The sequence below is a fragment of the Rhea americana genome, unplaced genomic scaffold (genome assembly GCF_003343005.1).
Source record: "Rhea americana isolate MKP2758 unplaced genomic scaffold, rheAme1 scaffold_175, whole genome shotgun sequence".
Taxonomy (NCBI): domain Eukaryota; kingdom Metazoa; phylum Chordata; class Aves; order Rheiformes; family Rheidae; genus Rhea; species Rhea americana.
In genome coordinates this window covers 30,547-42,781 of record NW_028185872.1, presented here as the reverse complement: position 1 = coordinate 42,781, position 12,235 = coordinate 30,547, and the positions used below count along the sequence as shown (strand labels likewise).

The window sequence follows — 12,235 nt, the reverse complement described above, 5'->3', positions numbered from 1 at the left end:
GGAATTAAGGTGCTGCATTGGTTTTACGTCTGGCATTGAGTTCTCTGCAGGTGATGCTGGCAATGCTGGTAGTGTGTCATGCCCTCGTCTACACACTGTATGTCCCAGAACTGTAAGTGATAGAAGTGCCAGCAAAGCTGGAAAAACCTTAGGGTGAGAAAAGTGAGAGAAGTAGCAGCCAATTAATTTGAATTTTATAAGGCTTATGAGTTAAGACCTGCCCATTCTTAACCCAGCACAGGAATGCAGCAGATAAAAAATACTAATATTTCAGAGATGTACTCCCATTTGGCATCAGCATTACAGGGAATTGCTTCCAGCAGATAGGCATGGAGGAGGTGTTTTCAATGTCAGCAAGGAGTAATCTGTTCCTCTGGCTCCTTCTCTCTGCTATGCCACGTCAAGGTGTGCACGGGTAACCCAGACACCTTGATTGCTGTTTGCCTCTTGTGCTCTTTTCTTGCCTATTGATTCTTTTCCTGTTGGTGCTGATGGCCATCTCTTGCACTTGTTCCTGCCTTGCAGGAGGTCTTGTCCTGCCTGCTTGACCTCCCTGCTCTACGAGAATGATCTGTTTTGCCACATTCTTGAGCTGTCCCGACTCTTCATATCGGAAATTATTACATTCCCTTTCAGTTCCAGCCTTAGCAATTCAAATTTGTTGCTTGTGGTTAATGTCCCAAAACAAGACGCTTTTGGTGGCCTTAGCAAAGGTGCCCAGTGGGAGGATGGACCTGATAGGAATCTCTTCAGTCTCCTGTTTCAGGCAAGTGGCCAACAGCAGGGAGCTGGTGATAAGAGAAAGTGATGGAAGTAAGAATATTTTTAACCTCCCAGTCCTCTAGCTGCATACTGCTTTATTTGCTAAAAATAAGTTGCTAATTCAGCCTTTGGGTGGGGGGGAACCTCKAGCATAGGCTGAAAGGTTGCTAGTATCACTTGTTGGCTTTGCTGATAGAAGTAACACATGAAAGCTGGCTGTGACTGCTGAGTTTTCTTTCCAGTGCAGCTTGAAATTCATTTGCCCCTATGGTGAGATTGTAGAGGGAGGAAGAAAAGGAGCAAATGTCTTCTGACTCTTTTGTGTTGTTTTCTGGTGTCCTGAAGAGGCTCTGCAATACTGAGCCTGCTTTCTTGCCCCGCTCCTGCTGGGGAGTGCGAGGCAGAAACAGAACTGTGCTTTCCCAAAACCCAAGGTCACTGCTGAATGAAAGCATATTGACTAAACGAGGGGGGAAGATCTTGTGAAGTCAGCGCCTTGAAGATAGCTCAGTTTCTGTAGTACTCAAGCTTCAAGGAACTTTGGAGCTTGAGGACTTGAAGAGGATATTTGTCACCACGATCAAGAGAGGCTCAGTCAAAATTTTTGACACAAGAAGGATCCGACTTTCCCATGGGGAAACATCTGAGCTCAGATTGGGGTTTGTTTTTAGCACGGATAAAGGTCTGGTCCATTTTAATTTAGGAAGAGGGATTTTTCCTTTTTTAAAAAAATCTGGTTTTGTTAAAACATCCACTGAATGTTTGACATCTGCTATAATTTTAGAAAATAGTCCTAGGAGACACTTTGTCACTGAGGAGGAGTGCTGAGGTTATGACAGGCACTGCAATCTAAACACTGGGATGTGCTACAGGCTTTAAAAAAAAMCCCTCTTTTTCTGAGTGTGCATCTGCCTTTCTGGAGGTCAGAGAATTTGCAATTAAGAAAATTTTTGATCTGCCCACCAGGAGAATGGAGAGGTGCCCAGAAGTGTGCTTTTGAGGTTAGGAGGAAAACCAGTTTTAACACAAGCTTTTGTAATTCATGCAGATAAAAGAACTTAATAGGCAAGGCCTATTGTAGAACAGTCAACCTCAGATCAGAAAGGAGAAGACCACATGCTCCTGCCGAACTCTTGGTTCATGGTGGCACTTGAGTGCTCTGTAATGCTCCTGTCTTACTTGGTGCTTAAGTATATGCCTGTCTCTGAGTAGGTACTGAGCAGGGTTCCCAGCTTAGGGGCTGAAGGCAGCGATTAGCCTTGTAGTGCAGAGCAGCAGCAGCCGGGAAGGGGGGTGACATGGTGTGTTCTGGCATTTACCTACCTTTTGTAACTTAGAATATGTTCAAATATATGGTGGAACTTTTTTCTCTCTATTATAACTTCCTGTTCCTTTGCCCTTCAGTGAATAATCAGCTTTAGTATTTGATTAAGTGGAGAAAGGAACTAAGATTTCCTAGCCTCTTGCTTGGTCAAGAGGGCAAACCAGCTTCTTTTCTAAGGCGCTGAGCTGGTGAGGTGCACGGTGCCAGGGACTTTCCTGTCTTCCCTTATCACGTTCATCGACCATCCTGTTACTGTAAAATCTGTCTGATTTTCTTCAAAGTGTACATGGCTAGCTCATCAATCTCGAGAAAAGCGGGAACCCTGAACTGTGCAACAGAATGACTTTATTACAATGCATAGAAAGAATCCCTTTCTTCCCTGAGCCACAGCCACTTTAAGAAAGCTGCTGGAAGATGTGTTTAAAATATCTTGCAAACTCTTTATTGTCCCTTTCCACAAACTCGTGTCCTCATGTTACTTGATTAAAGGGCAAAGTCAAGGCAGTAAGTGATGTCTGAAGTTAACAGTGTTACAGTTTTAATTTATCAAAGTCTTTGAGTTATTTATCGTATGATTCAGAGACAGTAGTTTCATGGTCTTGTAATCTGTTGTGCACACTGATTCCGCTTGCACCAGTTACTGACGGGAACATTCATTTCTGCAAGGCATCAGCTGGGTCTGAAGCACAAGGCACAGRGTTAGTAGGATCCATCACAACGGGTGCATGGGCCTGTTGTATTAATCACCATTTAGAAATGTGAATCTCTCACCTTCACTTTAAAATCAAAAATACAGCTGTGGGTTAATCCCTCAGGTCCCACCTTTGCAGGCAGAATGATACCAGACATGTTCTGCTTTTCAGAATTTCTGTTTATGTTGTTCTCAGTTACACTTTGAATGTTCACAGTACTTGTATGAGAAAGAAGAAGAAGAAAGTCCTGTACCAACAAAATGATTTGGGTTTAAATCTCTTCTTTGCAGAACAAGAGACCATTCATTGGAAGAGTGAAGCCTCTCTTGTTCCCTTGCTTTTCTCCTTTTAAAGCCAGCTCTCAAATTTTCCCTGTTCACTGTTTATCTCTTCCCTTGCAGCATCAGCGAAAGCTTCCTCACTGTGAAAGGTGCAGCGCTCTTCCTGCCACGAGGAAATGGGTCTTCTACTCCTCGGATCAGCCACAGGCGCAACAAACATGCAGGTAAGTGTGTTGCCTCCACCAGCTGAGGCTCCTCTGCTCGCTTGGTTTCTGACTTCACCTTCCTTGAGTTCTTTCACAGCAAATAAGGTGCRTTAATGCACACTTTGTGTAAAACAGAAGTTAGACATCCCCATGTCAAGACTGCAACAGTCCGTGCTGGAAGAAAAGATCTCAGCAYTCCCTTGTTTACCAAGCAAAATTGAACTAATTAGTGACTTCATGGCAGCAGTCGTGACGTCGTGGAGAGTTGTGAACGGGAGTGCTATGTGTGCTCTGTCCCCCAAAATCTCAACCTGCAACTTCTACGTGAGAGGGGGGTGGAGGGTCGTTCTCAAAACAATTGTGCGTTGCGCTGGAAAACTTGAGGTTATGCTATGGGGTGAGTAACTGTCCTTCCTGATCTGAAACCAACCTCCTATGAGGGAAGAAAGGGAGGAAACTTACCTCTGCACGGTGGTAAAGAAACTTGTGAGCGGTGAGTGTGACTACTACGACTTGCAAACAGTGTGAATAATACAGAGGCAGTCAGAATTCCAGCCCCTTTATCTCCTGGAGTTTGATTTGTTTTGTGCTTTGATTCTTTGTTTGAAAAGTCAGTCTGAATAATGAAACTCAAACATTTCTGGGAAGGTTGTTTCTCAGTGTGTGTGTGGTGCTTATTCATGGATGGTGTTTTACAGGGATCAGATAGCCTGGGTTTTTTCTCTTCCATTAAAGAATCACCACGAAAAAAATGAAAAAAATAATGTTGAGTATTTCAGACTTGTGTCGGGGGCAGAGACAAAAACAGAGAGGCTGGATACAATTTTGTCCATTATCAAAAAGAGTGATGGGTTTCCTTGTGAATCTGTGCAAGGCAGCATAAACAGCGTTGTCTCTTTGCTGCCTTGGATTCTGCATGCTACAGCTGACTTGCATGAGATCTGGAGAGCTTGGTGGAAAACAAAGTTGCTTGTCTAATCAGCACAGAGCTTTTAGAAGCCAGGCTGCCCAGAAAGCAAATCTGCTCTGTTGTAATTGCTTACAGCAAGATGTTCTGTATTCAGAGAGGCTGGCTTGCCAGAGCAATGGGATTTTTATTCTTAAAAGTTTTTTCTTTTTTTTTTTTTTTTTCTGTCTCTTCAGCTTAGGGGGTGAGGTTTAGCAAGGCGTCAGTGCTTTTGCTTTCCTTGGTGTCCTAGCTTCTGAAGTGATACTAATGGTACGGTATTTTTAAGGCACTTGGAGATCTCACTGAAAAGTGTCCTCTGTATGAAAGCATGCACCACGTTTATTTTTCTGTTAACTTTTCTAACATGCAGGATGTGCCAGCAGACACCAAGAGATCAGTCTGTCTCCTTCCTGAGTGAAATGCCTCTGCTACCCCAATTTAGAACAGTGATGGAGAGAGGTGAACCAGCCATCAGCAATGAGCTAGCAGAGTTTATGGCAAAGAARACTCTCTTTTCTTGGCCTCTGATAATCTGTGCTCAACTTTTTGTTGCCCTGTGAATGTCATGTGATTTAACTCTGGTGCACAGAATTGGAAGGGGGGGGGAGTGGGCATAGCTTTCCAGTACCAAATTGCTGCCTGTGGATGCTGTAGTGTTTCAGGTGRCTGCTAGAACAGTTTCTAGGAAGATTGCCTGACCTTTCCAACCTGCTGAATTCATCAGAGGTGCTAGAATTCAGCATAAAAAAGTAAATATGTCACAGGAAGTAATGAATGCCTACAACCGTTTCTTTAGTTTTATCATCTTCAGAAATCATTAGTGGGCAGATTGACTGAATAAGGTACCAGCTGTCCGTGTTCATCTTCTGGGCGCACCTGAGCTCCGTGCTGCCTGCTAAACTGGCTCTGTTCTGTAGGTTAGTGGGCTTTGCTTTTGCTCTCTGGCAGCGTTGGAGAAGGCCAGAAAAGAATGCAACTTTCCTGGAGCTTTTACAATCTCTAAGATACTGTGAGTCAGCTTAAGATCACATCTTAGCTGATGCTTTGGACCTAGCCTGCCAGCTCAGAGGAAACAAAAGCGTTTGCTTGTTGCTGGACATTGTGATAGGGAAGCAGCAGATGTACCATGAATGCCAGCAGAGCTCATGGCTCTTCATAGGACAGGATGTGATATCTTTGTGCTGGTTCTGGCACACTAAAATCTTTCCGTTTGCTTTTTCTTAATCCAGCAAGCTTACAGAATGCCCTGTGTATTCAAGGCTGAAAATACTGCGAGCAGTATAAAGCTGGCCAAGGAAACGATGCTTTATATTCTAGCTCTGGAGCTTCCAGGGTTGGTGGGAGAGGCTAGTAATCAGCAGCGGAATGGAGGACTGTGATAAACTTTCTGAGAATGAGGGTTAGTGGAGCTCCTTGACTGAGTCTTGCAGAAAGGGAAAACTCACTTAGAAAGTAAGTGTTGAGAGAATCCAGTAGTTCTTGTGGTGACATCTCTTAAAAGTGATTTCTGATACTGAATTAGTGGCAGCAGTAGATGGGAACTGCTGTTTCGGGCAGGTGAAGCAGAAAAACAGAGGTGAAGCATTTTTCTTTACAAGCTGCTTAACATTTGAACGTATGTGAATACCTCATGAGTCAAATATGTCCTGGGCTCTTCCAGGCTGCAGGCAGGAGACACCACCTGAAGCAAAGGGACCTGTATCTGTTGAACCCACCATTCTCTCTGATTCCCACTGTGCTAGCATCTGAAGCCTCCTGCAACTGGGTGTCACTGCCAAGATTTTATACTGGTGTTGACGCAGGGAAATCCTGTCTCCCACTGCGCCCCTGGGAGATCAAGCATCCAATGGATGAGGTAGCTTTTCCTGCGTTAGCTGTCTCTCTGGATAATTGTTATTAGGGAAGCATGTGCCAGCATGTGCTGCAGCACTGYGGACAATGTCCTTGGCTGGAAAGTACCTTCAGGTGCTGTCACCTCCTCTGGTGCTTTCTACGCAACTTTCCTAGCACTACTGATTGCCTTGAGTTTCTTTTTTTTTTTTTTTTTTTTTTTCCCTCCCTCTACTCTTACCGCCCACCCAGTAAAAATGTAGTCTCAGGGCATTGACTCATTCTCCATGTGTTTCAAGGCGGAAGGAAGGGGAGAGCAGAGATTGCTCTGTCCTGTGTAGCCCATTTCACATRGGCTTGTACTTCTCCCATGAGGAGAGGGAGGCGGCAGCAGCTCTTCAGCCCTGCGGTTCCATAGCTATAAAAATCCTTTGGCAGCTAGGTAGGATGCTCTTGCTGGGCAATGTTTCCTTTCTTCTGCTTCCCTTATGTGGCAATTTTGGATGCTACTCCATGCCCACTGTTGCCTTATTTTCAAAAGTCCATGAAACCTTGCAGTGGATACTTGCTCCAACATTCATGCTCTTCCCTGCAGTGTTATCTAAACTTAGCTTCCCATCTGTGTAGGAGTGGGAGAAGGTGGCAGAGCAAAGACTCCTCCTCTTGCTGATCTCTGCCACCTGGCAGCCTGCCACTCTCTCTTCTGGGAATGCAAATTAATTTTCCAGGTAATGATTGGGAAAAACAGCCTATTGCTGGAGGTGTTGTTGCTTACTGACACTCTGAGAATGATGTGCTTAGCAGAGAGCTGTGATTTCTGCTTTCGGCCTTCCTTAGCCTTATCAGTAAAACAGTAGTAAATGCTTTCAAGGAAAAAGTATGGTTTCTTGATTTTCAGGTGATAGTTTTTAGAGACCTTTAGGTGGGGCTGGCACATAAGCAAATGTGAGCAGATGTTGTGTTAAGATGGGACTGCATCTCATTTTGAAGGGGATGCTTTTGTCTAGGTGCGATTTCCGCACTAGGTAAAATGTCAATGTAAAATCAGTAAAGGATTCCTGGTTTGGCAAACCACATGGTAGTACGAGATGCTGAACCGTGGGATGGAGGCCATTTCTACCTAGCTTGCCTTAGCATTTAAAGGAACAAGTAATACTGAAACACATCTTCCTTCTGTTATAAAGGTAACAGATGTTAGGGGAGAGTGTGGTTAGATGGGAACAGGTGAGCACAGAGAGAGAAGAGCAGCTGACTAAGAGGCCGAAAGGAGTTTTGTCATCTCCGGGTGGGTGGAAGTAGCAATGCTCAAAATGACGTGTCAAGTTTCTTGGTAGAGGTTTCCTCTGACTGGACAAGCCAGGAGCCTGCATGTGATTTAAGGCTATTTTTTACCCTTACCTTTTCCTCTTTCCTATAGGGGATCTGCAGCAGCACCTGCAGGCCATGTTCATACTGCTCCGCCCAGAAGACAACATCAGACTGGTAGGCTGGCTTTTTGCTTATCTGCGGTTGTGAATGTGAAGGTTAAATTCCACTTGACAAATACACCTGTATAACTCATGAAAGCAGTGATGTGTGCATGTTCCAGTCATTTCATCATCAAATTTGGGGAGACTTCTTTGCAGCCACAAGGAAAAAAAACACCTGATTGTGAAAGCTTGGCTTATTTGGTTGTCCAAAGAGACAAATTGTATGGCTATAAAACTCTGCCTTTGTCTAATCCAGGTACTAAGTACTTAGGCTCTAAAAAAGTATTGTAACAATTGCAGGAGAAGCTAGGTATATTAACTTGGTGTCCTAGTTAAATCGGGAGTTAGAAACTTAAGTCTGACCAGTGTGAACCACCTGTCCTATCCTCTTAGTTTAGCTGTTTTCCTCACTCTGTGCTTTCCTAAATTTTTGCATCTCAAAAGACAATTCTTTTTCTTGAAGAAGCTTGTAAGATCCCTGTGTAACTATTGGTCTGTGTCTACCTGCTTTTCTGGGTTGTTGCCTCCTTTAATGATGGAATGAAAATTATGTGATGCTGTTTATAGTACTAATGTGCTGTCCCAAAGACCTCTAGAAGCTGAAGARCAGCAGTGAGGAATTTGCATAGGACTTGCTGAAGTACTCTTCAAGGTCAGGCATGACTGCAATGTCTCTACATCTCGTATCGTTYGGTAGTTTGGAGTTCTCTTCCTGTGTTCTCTTGGTGCATCTTAGCAACCTATGCTCGAAGAGGGATTGTCAGCAYTGGAAGTGTTATTCTAGCTTCTCTGGTTTGCAGAATCCTCATAAATTCTGCTAGAGCTAGACTTACCTAATGAGTATACCTAGAAGACAGCCAGGGATACTACAAAATGCTTTAACTTTAAAAAGGATCACAGAAAATATTTTGCCATRAACAATCTTTATAAGCAAATTGAAGGACCTACTCCTAAACTTTGTCAGGCCCACCTTGCAGTCGCTAATGTTTCAGTGGAGCTGTTGGGAATGGGAGTTCTCAGTACTTTGCAGAATCAGAGCCAGGGTTAGAACATTGGAAGCTATTGAACAAGTCATTGTTCAGCAATATCACTGGCTACATTGTGTGATTTGGGACAAATTAGCCTTAACAGCTGAATAAGGACTTTGTGGGCTGAGACATAAACCCTTTTGTTCAGAGCTGCATTTGGAATGCTAAAATCTTGCATGAGGTTAAGTTCGATAGTCTACTTGTATCTAATTGATTCTTGACGAACGAAGGGTGTGCAGAGCTGCAATAGACTGTCTCACAAAATAGTAGCTACCAATAAGATTTGAAATATAAACAGTACTGAGAGAAATGCCTTCTCTTCTTGTGTTGGCTGCTGTCATTCAGAGGGCAGCASAGGAATCTAATCCTCTATAAACCTACACTTGGATTTTGGAACAACTCTTGTTTCTGTTGGAGCTATTGGCAGAGTTTTTGTAGCCTTTCATGAGAGCAGGATCAGAGCAATGGTACCAGAGTGAGATCAGTAGGAAGGGGGAAAATGGGTTAGAAGTGTACAAATTGATTGAAAGTACTCCTGGAACTTGGCAGAGTGGGAAGCTGTTCACTTGTGTTTAATAATGAAATAAGACTTCTAAAAGTCTTCAAATCAAATATCCCAGTGAAAAATGCATTCTTGTATGAAGCACTTTCATCTTTTCATGCTACAGGACTGCGAGATCAGTATGAGCTTGCCTGTCGCAATGTCCTGTTGATAAGGATTGATAGAATATCACATAATACTTTTGATGAAACAAGATTGCAACAGAAGGCAAAGTTGGATTATGAGTAGGTAAAATTAAAAAAAAATATATTGCTAGCCCTGGAAGGACTACAGAGGACTTCTTGTGTATAAACAGACTATAAATAACTTCCTCAAATTGAAGAGAAATCTAGCTCTATGTAGATGAGCTGTTGAGAAAAAATCTTCCATCTCATGACAGTCCCTGAAGCTAGGCCATTCTCCACAGATTGAATGTTATTTCAAATATTCTAATTTAAAAGGCATCAGACCCATTAGTTCATGTTTGTACTCCTTCGTTGAGTGAGCATATAAGCTAGTGCTTAATGAAAAGGCCAGAGACCAATTTCTGACTTGATGGGCATGTCACGACTCTCAGGGTAATTTTGGGGATTGGCTGGCTTAGAATGTAAAGCTTATTGTTTTATTATTCTCGTAAACTTGGCAACATGCATTATCTGCTCTGGTGATGGTTCTTTGCTTTGTGGGAAGGGTATAAGTGTTACGTCTAGGCAATGCCACAGTAAACCTTGTCCTGTTTCTCTTAGTTGTTCCTCTGAAAATCCCACCCCAGTGACTTGAGGCTATATGACCTTTGGCCGCTGTTTGGCTAGCCTTGTTCTAAAGGGTCTTGCATTAAAACCACACTTCTAATTACTGCTAGCCAAATTGGTTTAGCAAAAGTAAGTTAGATTATGCTAATCCTCTTGCTGTTGGACTAGCCTCAAGAGAAGTAGAACAAAACTCGTGTGTTCATGCCTGGACACAGGGCAGCTCTTGGCCRGCTGCTCCAGTTTTGGGCAAGTCTTTGTTTCTGTTTGAGATTTGGATCCTAATGTAGGTAATCACTTTAACCACCGAGACCTTGGTGATTGCTTGCTCTTCTAGGTTGAAGAGCACCCTTTCTGTTTTGCTACAAGCAGTTAGTTGTAGAAACAGCCAGCTTTGGCAGAATTCGCACCTTGAAGGCCTGACCACTTTGATCCTCTGTGTTTCCAAAGGAATCCCAGTAACACGAGTAAGAAGGAGAAAGCTGGTTCTAGCATGACTTATCTTAAAGAGATGGGGTGGGGCACAGTCTCTCGCTGTACAGAGCACACTTGTCTGCTGGCTTCAGCATTTGGGTAGTTCCTGTTGGTCTTCAGTCCTATCAGACGAGTCTAGAAGGCACAGTCAACACTGTCTCCTGCCTGCACTTGCTGTTCCACCCTCATCACCAGAGCTGCTGCACTGGGAGGCTTTCCCCACCACTGTCAGCATAATCTCCTGCGATTGAGCACTTACGTGAAATAGCAACCTCTGTTTGGACTGCCATGTGTTGTTTTAACCTTTGCTGTAGATTCTGCCACATCCTGTGGTAGAGACTCACTAGCTAGTGGATGRGCAAAGTGTGAGGGAGGTAAGAGTGGGCTTCCTCTGAGCCAGGAGATGCCATGCTGGCCTCAAATGCAAGTTGGAATGAACTGCCGGGCGAAAGGAACAGGGCTGGGAAAGACAACCTGCCTGTGAGAGCTCTTCCCATGTTTTCCCAAGTTATCTTTTGAGTTTTKGGGGGTTTTTGTTTTTATTCTGTTTTGTTTTAAGTGTAAAATGACTATTTAAAGCAAGCCCTCTGATCCCTGAACTGCCAGAGTCTTCCAGGGAGTGTGCCTGAGCAAGTAGTAGCTTGGGAGGGCTGCGGCAGGGCTGCTGCGCTTGAGGAATTCAGGTTCTGTTTGTGAAAAATGTCAAATACTGATTCTAGCTTGAACTGTTCAGTCATGAGGAATTCAGCAACTGGGTCTCAACATGACAGACRGATATATCTGTCCAGAGCACAGGGCAAGCCGAGGCTGCGGTGGTTCTTTCTTGTCCGTGCTTGCTCCCTGCAGGCTCTGCTCAAAGTTCAAGCAGTTTAACACTAAGATAAACACTGAAGCTAGATGGCATTTCAGGGTTAGGTTAGGCTGTCCAAAGCAAAGTTAAGATTCAGTATACATAATCAAAGACACTTCCTTTCTAGGGATGTCCAACTGTCTGTAATTGGGATCCCGTGACTAAAATCCTTGCTCCTGCGAATGGCTAGGAACAGAGTCCAAAAAGTGTTGCAAGTAAAAACTGCTTACTGCAGATGTGTACAGGCAAAGCTTACAGAGGTAGACACAGCGCTTGTCTGGGCTCCCTTCCCCTGGCTCCTCACTGAGCAGCAGTTTGTCCTTAAGAAGTCTTGCTTCAGCCACAGAATTCTCAGTTCCTCTTGGCTTTTGAAAGTGTGCAGCACTTCGGTATTGTGTTTTGGAACTTGATGTTGGTCTAATGCTTGCAACTTAGACAGCTGCTATCTGAGCACTCTCAGTGGTATTTGGTTCAGAGGGAAAATTTCAGGCATCTGCCAGTCCCACTAGATCTCTCTTTTGGCACTGGGGTACATGTGGTAGGGATAGGAGCAATTAGGCACAATGRCTTTCACCTCTTCTGAGCAATCTGAATCCAACAATGGATACAGCTTAATGATAGGGGAAATTTTCTTTTCCTGCCAGGTGCAAGACAGTAGGRTTACTTCTGCACTGGGAGAGCTGCTTGACAAATTCAAAGGGCCAGCGGGAAACCACATATCAATTAGACTCTAGTTGTCTGCCCAGCTGTCTGGGACATTGCTGGAAAGAGCCTTACTGGAGCTATTGTAACATGCAGGAGCGTAAAGGGATGCTCTGGTTCTTTGAACAAAGCCTTCTGTGAGATGAAGAGCTCACTCAACACCCGTCTCATTGAACGCTTAATGCTGCATGAAGCTACCTAGACTGGGACCACTCAGAGGACTGTGGCAGCCAACTGTATAAGCTGCTCTTTAAATRCAGGCTTGCAGGGACAGCCACCAGGCACACCCTAACTGTTGAGAAAAAACACTGTATGTAAGTCATTTCTCTACTGGTTACCTCACTGAGGAGTCCTGGCCATCCATACTAGTGCAAACTG

General features: G+C 44.0%; 1 protein-coding gene across 2 annotated transcripts in view; it reads left to right on the top strand.

The window, feature by feature from the left end:
* The window catches only part of SSH2 (slingshot protein phosphatase 2), a 102,702-nt gene that overhangs the window by 64,157 nt on the left and 26,310 nt on the right, over positions 1-12,235 (top strand). For both annotated transcript variants that reach the window (XM_085301255.1, XM_085301256.1), the window contains 2 exons: positions 3,180-3,283; positions 7,462-7,526. In XM_085301255.1, coding sequence (XP_085157381.1) covers positions 3,180-3,283; positions 7,462-7,526 — 169 coding nt within the window. The remainder of the gene's footprint in view (positions 1-3,179; positions 3,284-7,461; positions 7,527-12,235) is intronic.